This window comes from Pelodiscus sinensis, chromosome 8 (genome assembly GCF_052426305.1).
Source record: "Pelodiscus sinensis isolate ZL-2025 chromosome 8, ASM5242630v1, whole genome shotgun sequence".
NCBI classification, from domain to species: domain Eukaryota; kingdom Metazoa; phylum Chordata; order Testudines; family Trionychidae; genus Pelodiscus; species Pelodiscus sinensis.
In genome coordinates, this window is record NC_143059.1 from 63,409,820 (window position 1) to 63,428,736 (window position 18,917).

General features: G+C 37.8%; 1 protein-coding gene across 2 annotated transcripts in view; it reads right to left on the reverse strand.

The window, feature by feature from the left end:
• Positions 1-212: 212 nt before the first annotated feature.
• The window catches only part of NHLRC2 (NHL repeat containing 2), a 58,932-nt gene continuing 40,227 nt past the window's right edge, over positions 213-18,917 (reverse strand). The window contains exons 6-11 of one of the 2 annotated variants that reach the window (XM_006134970.5): positions 11,489-11,588; positions 10,935-11,166; positions 10,352-10,474; positions 5,893-6,102; positions 4,132-4,357; positions 213-1,293 (exon numbers count right to left, since the gene is read on the reverse strand). In XM_006134970.5, the coding sequence (XP_006135032.3) occupies positions 1,037-1,293; positions 4,132-4,357; positions 5,893-6,102; positions 10,352-10,474; positions 10,935-11,166; positions 11,489-11,588 (1,148 nt within the window). In that variant the 3' untranslated portion in view covers positions 213-1,036. The remainder of the gene's footprint in view (positions 1,294-4,131; positions 4,358-5,892; positions 6,103-10,351; positions 10,475-10,934; positions 11,167-11,488; positions 11,589-18,917) is intronic. The other variant, XM_089780206.1, reaches the window with a different exon arrangement.

The following is an 18,917-nucleotide window of genomic DNA, read 5'->3' on the forward strand; positions in this document are numbered from 1 at the left end:
AATTATTTATCTGGTAAGTTGCCCTACTGAACACAAGGTTCTGATTCAAAGCCCACTGAAATCAACTGAAAGATTCCTAATGACTTCAAAGACTTTTGGGTCAGGTCCCAGGCATATAAAAGTTACTCAGGAGCACAAGTATTTGCAGAATTAGGAATCTTATATTATTCACACAGTATTTGTAAAAATATGAAAGGAAAAAACTGTTCATCTGACAGAAAGAGTTGACATTTAATTGTTGCAAGTTAGAGTAACAAATATTACTTACATTTTATATTCTAAAATACACATAGAAACACTAATTAGAAAAACTCCAGCATGCCAATTTTGCATAGGCACATTTTTTGTTTGATATCTTTATGTAACATTTCGATATGACCTTAAACAATTCATTTTTCAAAAGCTTTTCCACATTATTGTGCTCTCCAAATAAGGCATAAATATCTAGTTTTAAGAAAAACAGACTTGATTTGCACAAAAAATAAAACAGTCCTGCACCAATTTCATATGTTTTCAAAATATATTAAGTGTGTTTTCAATTCTTTCATTGTAAAATAAGAAAAATAATTCTTTTATGACTTGCACAAACAAAAATTCAGTTTTTAACATTTTATTAAAAACAGAGGGCATACAAAAACAAATTTGCAGTTGTTCATCCCCAAACCATTTTGAGATTTTGCTATGGTGTGCTGTGCAAAATAATTTATTAAACAGTATCAAATTATAATACTGGTTCTTCAAAGACTGACTTAAAATTGTTGCCTACTGCTTACATGTATTCACAATAGCCAACAGAGTTTAAGGATGTTATTGCTCACACAATCGCAAAAAGAAATAAATGGGCCCAAGATTTCATTACAGTTTTTCATGATTCAGCACAAGACATTTCTGTTTCATCTTACAAATCATATTATGCTTTAGAACTCAATCTTCATATGCTATTGGAAGACTAAGAAAAAAAATCTATTAAATTTGTCTCCTGTAAAAATGTTAGAAAGTAAACTAGAATGTGAATCTGTTGGGTTTTTTGGTTTAGTTAAAATGAGTATGTCAACTCTACTTGAGCTAGGCTCCCTTGGTTTGTGTTAGCTATCCGTAAAGGCTGATTGAATGAGATTCCTTTCATCATACAGGCACTGCTGTCTTTGCTACAGTAGTAGAGGCACGCTTTGACAGACAGCATGGCTTCAGATGACAGGCAGTTACTGGGTAACTGCAAGGCAATGAAAGGTTGATGGGAAATGTCCTCAATTTCTCCAGACGGATTCTGTCCCTGAAGCAGCCACTCATTACCTGAAAAAAAGAGAGCATGCTGTCACTGCCTTTTATACACAAAGACAAATCTCACAACGCATCAATATGGGCATGACTGTAGTTTTACGATAACATAACATATACTTTCTTACATGCAACCATAAGTGGATTTTCCCATTCTGGCTGAAAATTGAAAAATGTTTCACAAATAATTCTTTAGAAGTAATTTGTAACTTATGAAGTTTTTATTGTATAAAGCTTGCATTTAAACATATGGGTGGTACCTTGCACTGACTTTTTTTTAGATATATCAAAGCATCTGCAATATGCTTTGTAAGCTGATATTCAGATTTTTTCATTGAGCTAACAGAAGCTGTGTGCAAATATCAGAGTCCTAATACTCAAGATTAGATGACTGAATGCCCCAAAAGTTCATGAAACTGAAGATTCTTATGAAACATTTTCACAAAAAAAGTGTTGGCTTGAGAAATGGTTTACTGGAGGTTAAAATGTTTGGGCTGGCTGTTATGATGAGATCTGAAATTTCAGGGTGTTTAAATATTTAAAGAGCATATAAGCTAAAAAGACATTTAACAGTGGAGACATGCAAAACTGGAAATGTAGCTAACTTGTTGACCCAACACATATCTTGCCATAAGTGAGATGGATAAAGTACTATTTTTGGCATTTTTCAAAATAACTACAATGTTAAAAAAACCTGTTGGATTTATGAATTTTAAAATGATGGGTATCTCTAAACTGCTTACACTCTATTAACCCTCAAACCATATGGGATATAAATACATTTTGTAAAATCTACTAAAAATACAATGGTCCTCTCAGTTCAAAAAATTGAACATAAGAACAGCCACACTGGGTCAGGCCAAAAGTCCATCTAGCCCACTAACCAGTCTTCCATTGCCAGATGCTCCAGAGGGAATGAACAGAAACAGGGAATCATCAAGCGAGCCCTCTCCTGTCATCCATTTCCAGCCCCTGACAAACACAGGCTAGGGATACCATTCCTACCAGTCCTGGTTGATAGCCATTGATGGACCTAACCTCCATTAATTTATCTAGTTCTTTCTTGAACTTTGTTAAAGTCAACACTGTCCAATTCAGTGGTGCAGATGAGTGGTCATGATTTAAAAAGTCAACAACTATATTTAGATTTTATATCTGCAATCTACAACAGGAACAAATGTTGTAATCTGGACCTCTGAAAATCTGACCTCAGAAATGGAAAATGAAGATTAAAAAACTATTTTTTGAAAAAAATTTCCTTTTTCTGTTTAGTGATGCTTCAGAAGAACAGACCGGTAAGGCTTTCAATATACTCTCTGGCACGAAGAGTGAAGAGTTCACCTAATTATATGTGGACAACAGCTTTTTCTGAAGACATCACTTATTTTCTAGGTACCTGGATATAACCAATAGGTAAATTATGCTATTTTTTAAAACAACTACGAGGAAAATGTTCCTGGATAAGTGATCATGAACTCACTTTTCAAGAATGGCAGGCAATATGGCATTCATATAAATAAAGAGCAATGCTTTTATGGTGGCAGTTTAATTTAGGCCCATAGTACCATAATAGCACTATTTTAGGCATACTAATGTAACCCAGTGTGGTTCACTGTCCCATGTAGTGGCACTTAGACCACTTATAGTAAGAGATAGGAACAAGGGAGCTCTACAGCCTAAGCTGAGAGCCAGCTGTCTTTACAGTTCAAGCTGTCGAGGCTCCTACACTAAGCTCCAGAAGTCTCAGGTTCAAGTTCACCCGGTGGCGGTTACACTAACAAAGAGTGATTTTACAAGGGGATGGAAAAGATTTAGAAATTCTTGTACAACTTGCTAAACCCAATTTTTTTTTTTTTTTTACTGTTAAAGTACCTGTGTAAATTCAGCATTTACATTTACATGGGGACTGTTGACCCCCACCACACTGCTGTCTCTATCAGAGGAAGCAGTGCTGGGGGATGGGCCCACTGGTAGGAGCCAGAGCATGCAGGGAACCAGCTTTTAAAGGCAGCAGCGTGGGGGCTAGGGAAGAGATGCAGCTGCGTGCAAGCTGGTACACACAGGGAGTCAGCTTAGGAGCCAACTGCCAGTGCCCACCCGCTTCCAGGGAGCCATCTGCTCTCCCTCTACTACCTCTGATATAGAGGCAGCAGGGAGGGGGAGCGTGTAACCATGAAGGTTAACTGATGAGCCCAGGCTCATATCACATCCTACATAAAACGTGTTAATACATTCTTATAAATATCATAACTGAGCACCTAGGAGACAAAGAGCTTAGGTTTACAGCACTGTTATGAAACACTTAGATTCACAGCACTGTTCTTCTTTTTCTCCTTCTTCCCATTTTACAGATAGGCAACCAAGGCACAGAGAGATTACACAGGAAGTCAGTAGAAGAGCCAAGAACAGGACCCAATTCATCTTGTTTCCAGTGCACTAATTGTGCATCTTACTGTATACATGTGTGTATATAGTAGGGTAAATCAGGTTTAAATTTTGTCAGGTGCAAATTTAACTTAAAATAATTTCTCACTCAGGATAAGAATGTCCTTACACCGGATAAAATGTGACTTCCTTCAACAGTATGCATCAAGTTTCTTGCTAAAAATTCTAGCTGTCAGCCTCCTGTAAGACAGATGATAAGGGTGGAGCAGCCCATCCCCAAATGACGATAGGAGAGCAACCATCCAAAGAGCATAATGGGACTGGGCTCTTATTGTTGATCATTAGCAAAATCTGATATTTTAATTGTCTGTCCAACACATTATTCACTCTAGATGAGTGGAGGAATGAGTGAGGAGAACTTTCCAAACTTGCCTACAGTTTTAGAAATGTTTAAATATTGTATGTCACCTTCCGCTGTGAGAAACCAGGAACTGGGTGCTTCTTCAGTCAGCTTTGTATTTGCAGGAAGGCTTAACCTTAACAAAAACTGAAGAGTCTGACCAGGGGTTACAGTCAATGAAGGAAGTTGGATGTTTGGTGCTGATTTAGGCAGCCTGGGAACGTTGGCCATCTTATTGTTTTGGACAAATGGACTATCTACAACATCAAATATTTCAGTGTTCAGGATAGGCAGCTGTCAAAGAAATCAAAAGAAATATTAACAAGTATTTATATTTGAAAACCTGCTTTATGGCATAAGACTGCAGAGCATTGCGTAATTACGAATTCAAATCACCACAATATACGAATGAAAAATTTGTACCAAAATGAAGATTTATATATTTCAACACATTTATTGTAAGACATGTACCCCGTTTAGCCAGCATACAGGAATGCTGCATTGCTAGGAGAGGGAAGAGGAAATGCTATGAAAAAAAGCTATTAAAAATTATTATAAAAGAATTTCCTTTAAGCAATATGAATGTCCCCATTTATTTTTTGTGTTTTTTAACTTCTCTGTTAGAATAATTTCATTCCAGTTATCAGTTTAATAATAGCCCAATAGTGCTTTCTATTAACAACTGTATCCTGAGATAACAAAATTCTAGCTCTTGACTGTGGAAATTATGCAGTCCGGGACATGATTATCTCATACAAACAGAAGCATCCGATAGTTGGTATTTAAATATTAAACTTATATTAAAATTTAGATGATACTAAATGTATTTAAATACACTTCCTGTCCTGAGGAAGACAGTTTAGACTGTGCATCAGTGTATCTCCATGGCAATAGCTACTTAGGTATATATGATGCCATCTTCACACAGAGCAATTAATTCACATCTGTTTTGCCTTACTGTAATAAGGAAATAAGGTGGAATCCACTTCTGAAATGGGTCTATTTGGGGAGAAATCAGGAATAGACAAAGTTCTGCATTTGCTCATGAAAGATTAAAAGCCATTTAAAAAATAGCTTTCGGTGATGAACACTGAAGCAGAACTAGATTTGAAAAAGTCCAATTTAATAAACCAAACACATATTTAGGAGTAATATGTATTGTTTTTAAAAGACCACAGTGAGCTATTTTGCTTTCCCATTCATGAACACATGAAATAAAAACAGTGTGCTAGCATTCTCAAGGTTGAACCTGCACTTTGTTGGGCTGGTTTTGCATTCCTACTATGCCACATGCCTTTATTAGAAGTCAGAGAAAAAACTGCAGAACTACAGTCACTGGCAACTGTTCATGTAACAATGCCATGCAGAGATAACTGAACTCATCAGCCCTTTCTTGGGGGACTTGGTCCGCAAGCAGTTGAGCAATCTTAACTCCTATTAATTCCAATATGAGTTGTGATTGTTCAGGACCCTGATTAGGTGTTCATCATCTTGCAGGACTGGGCCAACAGAGGCTATTTCTCAGAGGGCTGAATTTTCTGTATTCTAGCTTTTTCATTCAAGTTAGTAATTTCTTTCTCTATGCACAAGGGTCCTTCCCAGACTCCTAGCAGAGATGGACCACTTATTTTACGCCTAACAGGAGATCCTTAAAATAGACAGCATTTCTGTTTGTTGAAATATTATGGATAACCATTTACTGATCTGAATAAATCTATCAGCTATGGTATTTTATACCACCCAAAATCACTATGAGCTGAGGAAAACCTCCAGTAAGAATTCACCTTAACAAAATCTCATGTCAAAAGCCTAAAATAAGTTTTACTTGCCATGGAAACAGTTTTTGTTTCTAAATCCAGTACTTTAATTTGATGATTGTTTGTGTCAGCAATATAGAGGAGACGGCCATTCTGTTCTATACATAATCCTCCGGGTTCATTGAAAGTCGACTGCATGAGGCTGGAACCAACAACATTACTTGCTTCTCCTGTGCCTGCCAGTGTAGCACAATTCTTCATTTTAGGATCTACAAACTTAATCTAAGGAAAACAAAATGAATGTTGAAAAGTCATCAGATAGATAATACAACAGATTTGTGTGGCTAGTGTTTTCAGAAGACACCAACATTTTGTAGTACTCTACTTGAGTGCCCAACTTACACACAGTAAGACTTTGAGGTAAGATGCTCAATACTTGAAAACTTAGGCCCTTATAGGTATGTCAAGTGAGTACTTGGGGCATGCAAATTCGCTAGTCTATTTTGATATTATTGGCCAATTTCCCTTTTCCTGAAAATAAAGCTATAAATAAATATGCAGGAAATATAAACAGTAAATAAGTTAATCACAATTTTTCTAGAGCAGGCAACCTAACTAACATTAAAAGTAATCAAACTCCTATCTTCATACTTCTATACTACTTTTAATTTAATGAGGATTTAACTACAGTATCAATTTGTAAGTATCTGGGCAGACAAAGAAACTCTAGGAATAAGTATAGTCATAACCAATAATTATTAAATGGATTTGTAAACAATTATTTTGAACCTACGCATCTCCACTATACAAATTCATGATGATAAACTTATCATATACAGGCAGTCCCCGGGTTACATGGATCCGACTTACATCAGATCCCTACTTACAAACGGGGTGAGGCAACCCCGCACTAGCTGCTTCCCCCCAGCAGACCAGGGAGATGCGAAGCTAGCGCCCCCCCCCAGCAGACCAGGGAGACACGGAGCGGCTTTTCTCAGCAGACACCTCAGCTTGAGAATAAAGGACTGAGGGAAGTGAGGTGTGGGAGAATAAAACTGAGCTCCGGAGAAATGTTTGGCTAGAGTTTCCCCTACAGTATGTACCAGTTCCAACTTACATACAAATTCAACTTAAGAACAAACCTACAGTCCCTATCTTGTACGTAACCTGGGGACTGCCTGTACATATATAATACTCAAAATGTTTTAATAATTAGTTTACATGAAGATGGGGATAATTCATATATATTTATTTATTATTAAAGTAAAAAGCTGCAAATACATATGAAAATTGGATTGCTTTGCATTTATTCCCTTCTCCTACCCTGTTTTCAAATACCACTTGCTTCTTACACCCTAATCCTGCAAGTTTTCTATGCATGCTTAAGCTTTACAGCCTGCAAGTAGCTATATTGATTTCAATAGGATTACTGAGAGGTTAAAAACATGCTAAGACTTTACAGGACAGGGGAGTCTTGGATTGTTAGGTCTTTGGGGGCTAGAACTATATATCTTTCTCTCCAATTTTATATTACCTTACATAATTGGGCCACTGTGTGGTAATATAATATGAATATAGGTGGAACCTCTGTCATCTGGGACACTGTGGTCTGGCAACATCCATGGTCTGAAAGGAACATGAATGTTGCTGGACTAGAGAGCCCCAGAACAAAGGTTGCTGGCAGCTGGGAGCCAAACCAGCTGGTAGGGCCAACACAGTAGCAGAACCTATGGGGCATCAGAGCCCGCTGGGCGGGGGGAGGGACTGAGCCCACAGCTGGTGGGGCTACAAGTATCTGCAGGGCTGTCACTGGAGCTTCCGGGCCGGCAGGGTTGCCAAAGCTTGCAGGGCTGCAGAGCCCGCAGGACTGTCACAGTCAGGGGACCAAGGGCAGTGGCGCCAGGTAGTTGGGGAGAGGAGCCCAGCGGAGAAGCTAGTGCCCCACTCCAACCTTCCCTGGTCCAGAAAACTCACTTGTCTGGGACCAATCAGGTCCTGAGGGAGCTGGACCAGGAAGGTCCAACCTGAACTAAATAATAGTAACCAACTGACAAAACTGGAGGATAATAAAAACAGCTCATCCCTCCCATTGTATTAGTTTTCCTGCAGGAAGAAATGAAGAGCAAGTGACATGGTTTGGTTTGAATGGCGAAGCATTTGAATGTTTGTGCCACAAATGTAGGGTTTGATTTTTTTCATATTATCGGAGCAGTCAAAGGCTCTAATTAGGAGCTATGTTAGCAGCCTTACAGACTCACAATCTGTTTGTTTCATTTTCATATATTTTATTTTAATTTAAGAAACAAGATTAAGAAAAAAAAGGACCCTTGTTATTCCTGATAAGCAAGTTAAAGAACTCCAGTGCATTTAAACTGTCAAGTACAGTTTAAAAAACAAAACGACAAATAAACCTTAATTGCAACACTGTTTGTCCACCCAGTTTAAATAAATGGCTTAGCTGAAATGCATCTTAAGCTAAATTTAAATATAGTTCTTGAACTCTGTTCCTAGTCTAACATAACTGGGTTCTTAGTTAAGATGAGAAAGAAAAAAGCTACCGAAGAGAAGAGATTGGATAAAAAACAAGTACTAATACTACATCTGCAATTCATAACATTCAGTATTTAATTTTTATTTGTTTTTATTTTCTTTTATATTTACAACACTGACTTAATCATATTATGTTATTTTAATAGACCCCATAAATATTTTAAAACATTATAGAATAATCTATTTAACAGCAAAATAAGCAGTAAATACAATTCCAGTCTCACAAATAATTAAACATATGCCGCTTCAAATTATTGTCGTTCCATTATCACAGTTGAAAATGAAAAAATTACTTTTGAAAATTTCTGAGCTGAATAACAGAACTCACTGGTTAAAAGGCATCTTATCTAACTAATTCTGTGTAAAATTAGGATGAGTGAGAAAGATTGACTGAGCTTATTTAATCACAGGGTTGTCAAGTTCCTTCAAACTTTCAGCTTTTCAATTGGAGCCTGAGGAACTAATTGTTTCCCCCTAAAGCTTGATTTTAGCTATTTATTACTGCAAGATTTATGGCATAATTCAAAGCAATGTGTCATGAGTAAACTAAATGTATGCTCTAAATGTAGAAAACAACCAACCAGTTAGTTCTGGAGTAAAGTACAGGGCTATAATTCTACTTCATGGGTCAACAATGTAATAAACTCTAAAGGAGATGTTTGAGTGGGTTATGTAATCACCAGCATCCAAGGATGGAATTACTGCCCCATAATTCAAAATCTGGTGGGTATTTTATATTGTGTTTAATACATGACGACATCTAGTATCCCAACTGCTTCTTTCTTTTGTTAACTTTCCATGCTTCCCTGCTTGACTTCCCTTCTTTTGGTCTTCATTCAGGGCTCTCTTTTGCATCATTTCCAGTATTTTTAAGACACCTATCAATGTGGTATCTACATCTGTATGTTGCTGAATGGCATGTTCCCCTTACATGTACAAAAAGAAGCCTGCCAAATTGTTTTGTTCATGGCTCTTTAATTATTTGTAACAAGAAAAAGTACATTCAATTCTGTTTTAAAGTACTAAAGATGAATGAATCCTAAATATTTACTTTAATTTTTTTTTAAAGAAAAGGTCTTTTACTTAAAAGTCTACCATTGCTAAATAGGGAATTATTGATTAACATTAGATACTTAACTTTTCATCTTAAGAGAAAAAAAACCCTCATGTAATTTCAGGAATCATTTACTACTATCCAAGGGTACCATCTATACTGCATGCTTATTTCAAACTAAGCTATTCTGGAAGAAATATTCTGAAATAGCTTATTTCGAAATATCACGTCTATACTACAGGGAAGCCTCAAAATTAGTCTGAGATTGGCTTCCCTAATGTGAACGTGCAGAAAAGTTGGGGTGGGAGGAGAATATTAGGCCTAACCAACACAGTGTTGTATAAACCTGGCCAAGGTAAATAATCGGGTTTAGTGGAGTAAACAAATCTAATCAGTGTGGAATTACAACACCCACAAAAATAGAGATATACAACATCTATACATCGTAATCTTTATCTCACTTCATGACTGGTCCACCAATGAGAGTAATTACCAGCCTTTCTATCTCTCAGGGATAGTGGATGCTACAGGGCTATCCTCTTTCCCTCAAGCTGAAAAGGCCTCTAATGATGGCTGTGACCAGGCTTTCTAAATTGCTCTTCTTTTGCATCTTTTTTGTGTTAATAAAACTAGCCTGGAAGGAAAGGCCTTGGACTGAAGTGTAGTTTGGAGCTTTATTTTACCTCTCCTGGTCACTGTATCTGCCCTTCAGCACATGTAAGTCTAGACACCCAGTAAACCAGATAAAAGTCCAAGATCAAAATGAAGAGGAAAAAAGCAGTATGTCATTTGCTTCCTTAAGTCTGAAAAACACCATTTTTTGTTACTGAACCACAGAGATACGCTTTTCTGATGCTACCCAACTGATGCTAGTGGTGAAATGAGTTATATTAATACAGCTTTGCATAATATATTATACTGACTTACCTTATGATTATAGGAATCTGCTACATAAAGCAGTTTCCTTTTCTTGTCCCAAGTAACTCCAAGGGGGTGCTGCAGCTTTGCATTTATTCCTGCTTCATCAACATCACCAAAGGCAAACAAATTCTAAAACAGTGCATTAATTAAATTTGTGCAATTAGTTGGTTATGCAATGTTGACACAAGGCACTAATCAGTGCAAACCACTGTAATTAAATGGAAATTAACTGGCTAATTTTAAAAAAAATGCACTCATGGGAAACAGAGCACTTAGGGGATTGGATATGGATGTGGAGCCTTTGTATTCTAGACACTCAATGTGAATCCAGCCCATTTCAATAGCAATCAAAATCCACTGAATAAAAGTATGTGGCAGTGGCTTTTGTAAATGAGTTGGTCAGTCCAGTTCTTATTGACCAACAATCTGCATTACGGAACGCGTGTTGGCACACTAAACAGTGAAATTAAGAAATGAAAGAGCCTGAAGCCAGAACTACCCTTTTGCCCCTAAAGTAGTTCCTCCAATAAAGCTTTAAAAATACTGGTAGGGTAGTGCAGGGAAGTTTGAAGCTGTGTTAGTCTATTACCAATGGATCTCTCTCTCCTCCTACAAGATGTTTCACTGCTCCATCTTTCAGTGAGATTGTTCGCACGGTGCTGCTCTCACTGTCTGCTACAAAAATACAGTTCCAGGGTTCTTCAGAAGCCAGAGAAAGACCTGAAGGCTGGGCAAAGCCTGCCTTATGGGGGTACGCATTGTTTCGGTTCTCTTCATTCCCACTTCCAGCAAATCGAATGCAGGTTCCTTTCTTTAAATCACTAAGAAAAACAACAAGAGCTTAGGTTCAAAGACAAGTCTGAAATAATTCAGAAAAAAGTCTTATAGCTTCTGTTTGATAAATAAGTTACCAAAATAATGGTGCTGCAAATCACAGCCAATTAACTGCTCTTATTTTAAATTGTTTATCAACTTGGCTTATAATTACTATTTAAACAATTTAGCATAATTCAAAGTCTATCTGTCTTTAACGTGTTGTCCAAGAAGATAAAAGTCTCCTTGAAGTTTTTAGACTCTTGTTCATCAATAGCTAAGTAGCTGATCGCAATAGTCAATATATATCATTATGCTGTATTGCTGTACCTTCCTTTTGGGAGTTTTCCACATTCCAACATGAGTGCCCAGACTTGATGGGTACCTGCCATGGCTATCCATAGAACATCATCTTCATGGGTCCCTGAAACTTTACCAAACGTGAATATAAATAGAGTAGAATGGACCTTTCTAGTAGAATTGCCCTTTTTTGGGCAATATTTGCCAAAAGAAAGCACTTCTGTCATGAAAAAAAATGAATTACTTTCAGTTATTTAGCCATTATTCTTCTGTAGGGGAGGAAAAGTTGTACTTTTTAATCTTGGCTGAAGATACCACTTTTAGGAAATGCAGTCAGCAGTCATTCTGATAGAGAAAGATACATTTTTACTCAGTTATTGATGATGAACAACAAACCAGGTCTTGGCAAACATATCAAAGAGCCAAACTAGTGAGAAAACTGGAAGTGCTCATTGAACAGTGCTTTTTGCAGGATTTAGGAGATAAATAGTGCAGAGTATAGCCTCTCATTCATTATTAAACTCATTTAGTTTAGAGTTACAATTTAAAGCCCCTTGCAAATATGCATAACCTTAAGTTTACTACCATAAGCAGTATCAGTGAAATCAATCTGATTACTCATGGTAGTCAAGAACCAGGGCCGATGGAATGTGATGCTTTTGGAAGTGCAGATCAATAGCAGAGAATGAAAATCACTATTTTTTCCCTAAAGAGCAGGTTCGACATACATACCCACTCCACTGTCCACATTCCCCTCCACTCCCATACTGCCTGCTTACATTCTTCTGTCCTCACTTATACAATTAGATAAACCTGCTGTTGAGATAAGTGGTTCTTGGTTTCTGAATTTTTTAAATTTGCTTTTACAAAAGGTATATTGTGTATATCATTTTGTCTAATATTTATACACCATAAAGCTACTGACTGACATTTATAAAGTTAGACACAAAATGTTGTTTAGCCATTATTTATTTTCCTGTAAAATATGACAAAGATTTAAATACAAGATTAGACGGATGTACCTCATTTTACAACATATTACATTTCCACCATTAAGTCAACACAATGAAGGGCATATAAATGTGAGCAAATAAAGGCCTGGAGGAATCGATAAAGAAAAGTACTGTCTAAACTCATTATATTCCTATATAGAAAGAACAATATTAAAAGGACAGAAAGTTTGATCAATATAAAGAATATGGCGTTAAGGCACACAATCTACCATCTTCCTAATAAAGCACTAATCAAGAATGGGATCAGTCTAAAAGTATTATACACAACTCTCATATAAGAATTTTTGTTTTTCAAACCAGTCAGATATTAAAAACATTGCAAATCACACTGATTAACAGACCTACAAAAGAGGTAAAAAATGTTCAAATACCAAAATTCTTACATTCATGTCAAAGCTCGTAATAATTAATATGAATTCACAAATATCCAGCAATTTTGGGTTCCTTAGCTCTGCTCCTGCACACCGGGTATATGTTAATAGGGCAACCAGATGTTTAGACACTCTAACCTAAGAATTTAAGTAATTTATTACCTACATTTCAAATTGCATTGCAGAAAAATCACATGTTCTGAATGCTGAGAGTTAGAACAGATCAACCTTCCAAAACCAAACCAACCCAAAAAATCTACACAATATTTTAAGACTGCATGTGACACGTGAAACACCGAAGTTGTCCTTCTAACTTCCAACCCACTTTTTTATTAAAGGGGAAACTCCAACATGACTTAGGTTACACATGCGACATCGGAGGGGGAAGGGAGGGGGGAAATCAGTATTCTTCAAACTTCAAAATAAGTGTTTTGACACTGGTGAGCCAGTCCCAAAACAACAAGTAATGTACTCCTAATGCCATTACTTTTCTCCATGCTTTTCCTCTACTGGGATCTGAGTTTGCAACACTCTGAGTTTCCAACACTGTTCAAAGATAACTCCACTGAATCTCTCCTGCTCCTCCACATACTCAGCACTTACACAGACAAAAGTTCCAGGAATAAAATTTAACGTTCCCAACATCTTTAAGCTGCTAGTGAGTGGGAAGATCAGCAAAAGAGTTCAAAAATCCAATTATAAACATGCTATAACTCACCAGGGAGTACACCAAAGCACAGAGCATTCTTAAACAGAAGTCTGCCACTGCTATCATCTTTGATCATAGCTTGTTTTTGCAAGTCTGATTTCTTGCTTCAAGTGGAAGAGGAATAGACTGTAATAATTGTAACCTATGAGTCATTTCTACCATTGTTCTTCCAAGCTAGGTTAACCAGCTGAGAAAGAACCCCAAGAGGGATTGATTTCTAATAACTAAAACCGAATGTGGCAGATCGACCTCACAGTTTCTTTTCACTTAGCTCTGCCAGTTAATTAATGGGACATCTTAACAACACTGTAATCTTCTTTGGAACAAATCCTGTATACAGGGTGGCAGGGAGCTGTGCCACCACAGGAGCAACACCTGGGACAAATTGGGCTTCTAGGTAAGACTACAATTTGCTGCGAGCTACATCCCTAACTAGGGATGTAAAATCCCGGTTAGTCAATTAATCAGTCCAACATTAGGTTGACGTAACATTTAAACTGGCTAACCGACTAAGCGGGATCTGGGCTGGGGACCTCTCCAGCCCAGCTAGAATAGCCCCCAGCTCATGGGGCTCCCATCCCTAGTTCCATGTTGGGGCTGGCTCCCGGCTCTGTGTTGGGGCAGTGGCTGCTGGAGCAGCCCTGCCTTCAGAGCACCTGAGCCATCTGTGAACAGAGACTGCTCTGGATGCAGGAATACCCCTGCTTGCAAGGTACCCAGGATCACCGCGGATAGAAGCTGCTCTAGACAGTAGAGTAGACCCTGCTTGCTGCGGTCTCCCTGTGGGCTGGAATAGCCCCCTGCTTGCAGCAGGCAGGGAGCTATTCCAGCCGCCATCGAGTACCCATAACCGGTAAGCATTACCTGTTTAGGCTGATGCTCATTGGTTAACCTTTCACATCCCTGCCTCCGGCACTAGCTTTGCTATATTGGCTGGTGAATTGGTCATGAAAAAAACCCCCTCCATCCCTTCCTATCCTCCTCCAAGAAATGTGCATGGAGGATTATCAGATACAGAAGAGCTGCTTTCTGTACCACTGCATACCTAGACTAGCAGTCCAGAGAGCCTAGATAAAGCTGTAAGGGGTTCTTACTTCCTCAACCCCAGGCTTAATTCCACAAACAATCTGTAACTATCATTTAAAAAAATTCAAAATGACGTAAAATGCACTGTATGCTTGCAACTGTCTTCAGTTAGAAAACAGAGTGCATCCTAATGGACACCAGGAACGTAAGAATTAAACAGTTAACCGATAAGCTCATGCTTATCAGTTCCTGTTACCTTTTAATCTCTGCTAGGGAACGTGGGTGGACAGCTAAGAGCCCATGGGGATGGTGGCAGCTGGGATCCTGCAGCACATTACATGATTATTTACAGTTTATTTGTGGAAAAACTCCTTAGAGGAAGGTTAAGGGATGTATCCATTTCTTTAAATATGTATATAAGTAATAACATCAGTGATACCATATCGTGGTTATTGTTAAAAGGAAGTCAGTTCATTTGTTCTGCGGTGCCCTGATGACAGACCTATTACAAAAGTTTATTCTTCTTACATTGATAGAAACTCTTCTAGTTTAAAAAGGACATAATTCAGAAAAAATAGCAAAAGCAGGAGAGCAAAAAGACAACACTGAGAAAAGCAGGGTGGAAATCAAATGATGAACCAGCCTTTACTCTTACTGAAGCTAATGTGGTAAAAATGTTACTCTATATTTTAGAAATGTGTGTGTCTGTCCATCCATCCATTTGTTCAAGAACTTCTTTAAATGGTAAGAGCTAGGACCACCAAATTTGGTCTGCAGATTCCTCTTATAACTTAAAGCAAGGTAAGGGGTTTGGTTATGCCAAGACACTAGAACATGCCAAGAATTTGACTGTTTCTTATAAAATGGAAAAGGAGGGATCTGGCAGGAGGGACAGTTACACTGGAAAAGACCACAGGGGACAGCAAGGGGCCAAATATGGGGACTGGGCCATCTATAACCCACTGGGCTCGCAGGAGGCAGGGATGGCGAAAGGGACAGCTATCTACTACATATTTAAGAGAGTTTGTCTACGTGTCGTCTATCCCCTAGTCGGGGGACACGCACCTCTTCCCCTGGCTGTAACAACTGCAGCTCCAGCGCCCATGAAAATGTGCTTCTCATATGGCCTCAAGCTTCTATGGTGAGAGGGGGTTGGGACTGTCCTCTGTTTCTGGGGCAGCCTGCATACTGAACCCTTCATCCTCGGCCAGAACAATGATTTAAATGAAGAAAAACAAAAAAACTTAGAGTTAAAGACCTGAATAACGCTGGGTAAATCTTCTAGTACCATATATTCCTTGTTTTCCTTATATGGAAAGGATTTATTTATGTTCAAAGGCTTTATTACAATTACCCAATAAAAGAACAAAGTAATACTTTCACGTTTACACAATTGAACAGTACATTCCAATCTACTTTGGAAGTTTTTTTTTAATCTAATGTCATTTTCTCCTTATTTGGGTATGTATAGTTTTATCTTTAGTGCTGCTTGTAGTATCAAAGCAGAACTTTTTCCAGTGAATGGCATATACCTGTGTTAAAGATCACTAACAAATTATAGTTTTTCATGCATTATTTCATATTTCAGCAGTTGTTTTGCAAAACGAAGTACACTTTTCCCAGACAGTTCTCCACTTTCTTCTGGAGTTTCCAGGATTCTCTATTTTCCTTTCCTTTATACACCCTTACTCTTAAGGGTATATGACCCTGATCTTAGAAACACTCATACACATATTTTACTATAAGTATGTAGTATTGTTGAATAATCACTGAGTAAAGTTAAGCACACTGGATCAGGACCTGTGTCATAAGCACAATTTTTTTCAGAGAGGAGAATGGTAAAGGATTTATTATTCATCAACAACAACATCGGTCCCATTCCCAGGACTACAACAAATTTTCAGCCTCCACGGTCCTGGGACTGCATGTCTACTTCCAGTCTGGAGATAAAGAGGCTGGGAATCAAAGCCATGTCTCTTGGATGGCAGCACTAACATTTCCTAACTGGACAGAAGAATGAAAATATTTTCCCATCTACTAATTTTATCTTTTTTTGAAAAAGTAGGGTAGACATCTGTCAGTATACATGTCCATTGCCAACATACCAGAGGCAAGAAAGAATAACTTTCATGTAGCAGATTGCACTCCCGTTTAAGTATATGTGGATAGGCACAATGGGTGAAATCCTGGTCCCATTGAAGTCACTGGAGTTTGGCTTTGACTTCAAAAGGGCCAGGATTTCACCCAACACCTATAAAATTAGTGGATTATTTACTGAAGAAAAAAATAGTCTTTACATAATTTCCGCAGTCAGATTCTGATGTTACCATTAGTAGTAGATGGGGATTGTCCTTTTTGATTTTTTTCTTGTCAGTATCTTTTGGGGAGCTAAAATTCCTGGGTTTTTTTTGCATGATAAAACAGCAAAATCATGTACGTACTGTTTTATCATGCAAAACCTCTCTGTGCATGAATCAGCACAGTTCTTAGACAGTTTTTGTTAGTTAATTGCCGTTCCAGATAGAGCACAAAGCCTTGCTGCTCCCCATTATGTGTAAAATATAATTCATTTTCTTAAATGTCATGGCAAAGTATGTTTACACATCTCCACAGGTGTGCATGGCCCTCTGGAGGAAAAATATATTACGACAATTCCTTGACCTATGAACTTTCAATCGAATTAGAAATAAAATATCAAGAAACATCAAACAACGCTGCAAGAGAGACCAGAGAGTATGAAGATTATTGTAGCAAGAACAAATAATGTAATATTAATTTTCACTAGGTCTTTATCAGCACAATCAAAGTGTATTCAAAAACAAAAGGGAAACCTAACTCTGCCTCCTAAAACATGGAAAGGCTGAAGAACAGACTCCTTAGGGGTATGTCTACACTACCCTCCTAGTTCGAACTAGGAGGGTAATGTAGGCATACCGCACTTGCAAATGAAGCCCGGGATTTGAATTTCCCGGGCTTCATTTGCATAAACTGGGCGCCGCCATTTTTAAATCCCTGCTCGTTCGAACCCCATGCCGCGCGGCTACAAGCGGCACGGACTAGGCTTCCTAGTCCGAACTACCGTTACTCCTGGAATGGAATGAGGAGTAACGGTAGTTCGGACTAGGAAACCTACTCCGAACTACCTAGTCCGTGCCGCGTGTAGCTACACGGCACAGGGTTCGAACGAGCAGGGATTTAAAAGTGGCGGCGCCCAGTTTATGCAAATGAAGCCCGGGAAATTCAAATCCCGGGCTTCATTTGCAAGTGCGGTATGCCTACATTACCCTCCTAGTTCGAACTAGGAGGGTAGTGTAGACATACCCTAGTTGAGCCCATTATTAACATCAACATGCAGTTCTACTTTAACATTTAAATGCTCTGAGTACTACACAAAAATCAAAGATAGAGAGGTAAGCATGCCTACACATCTTGTTTGAATCTATTTTAAAAATATAAATATATTAAAATTGAGCAGAAATAATGGGGATTTTCCCCCTTAAACTAGATATTTAGCAGTCCAAAGAACATTTACCATCAAATAATAATAGAAGATGACATAAAAATCTTTTTAGGAGTCATGAAACATGTTTATTTTTGGGAATTATGCATCTGGCATTCAAAATAAAGAAAAAAAATCCAGAAATCAAATAGTGCTTAGGAATCTAAATTTGCCACAAAATGTATTAATGTCCTCTGTTCAAATTTTTTAATTACATAGTCTGAAGGCAAAAGATGTCTGTTTCATACAGTTTACAAGGATATCGCAAACTGTGAAATCTTTCCAAAACAGTGAAGTTTCCTGGCTACTCTACTTGTTCATGGCATGACCTTTTCTTGTGACTTCTCAAAAGGATTTTTCTTTTTAAGTGCTTTTGATACGGGAAATAAAATCTCATCCTATACTTCTACTCATCTGTCCAGCCCTGTCCAACTATTAAGCATTTTTTATTTTATTCTCTAGAGTATTTTAAAGAAAAACTTCAGGGTCTTCATTTACAAATACATATCTAGGAATTTTGGGATCTCATTCATAAATATATCTATTGCCCCTACAACTAGACTCCAATTATATTTCTATTACAAGATATTCTGCAAATTAGAATACACGTTGTGTAATGAGGTCACGAGAAATGTGCGTTCTGAGAGCCTAAGATAGTCAAACTGTGTGTGATAATAGAGAGCCAAGGTTCAGAGCTATTTCTGTGCTTTGATAGTCTAAGAAATCAAGACGCATCTGTTAACTGAATACCATTTATCAACTTGAGTGAGTCATCAGAAATAATTCAGAAAAATTATAGCATCTCCCCACATAATGTAATTTTTGTAAAGAGTCCCTTAAT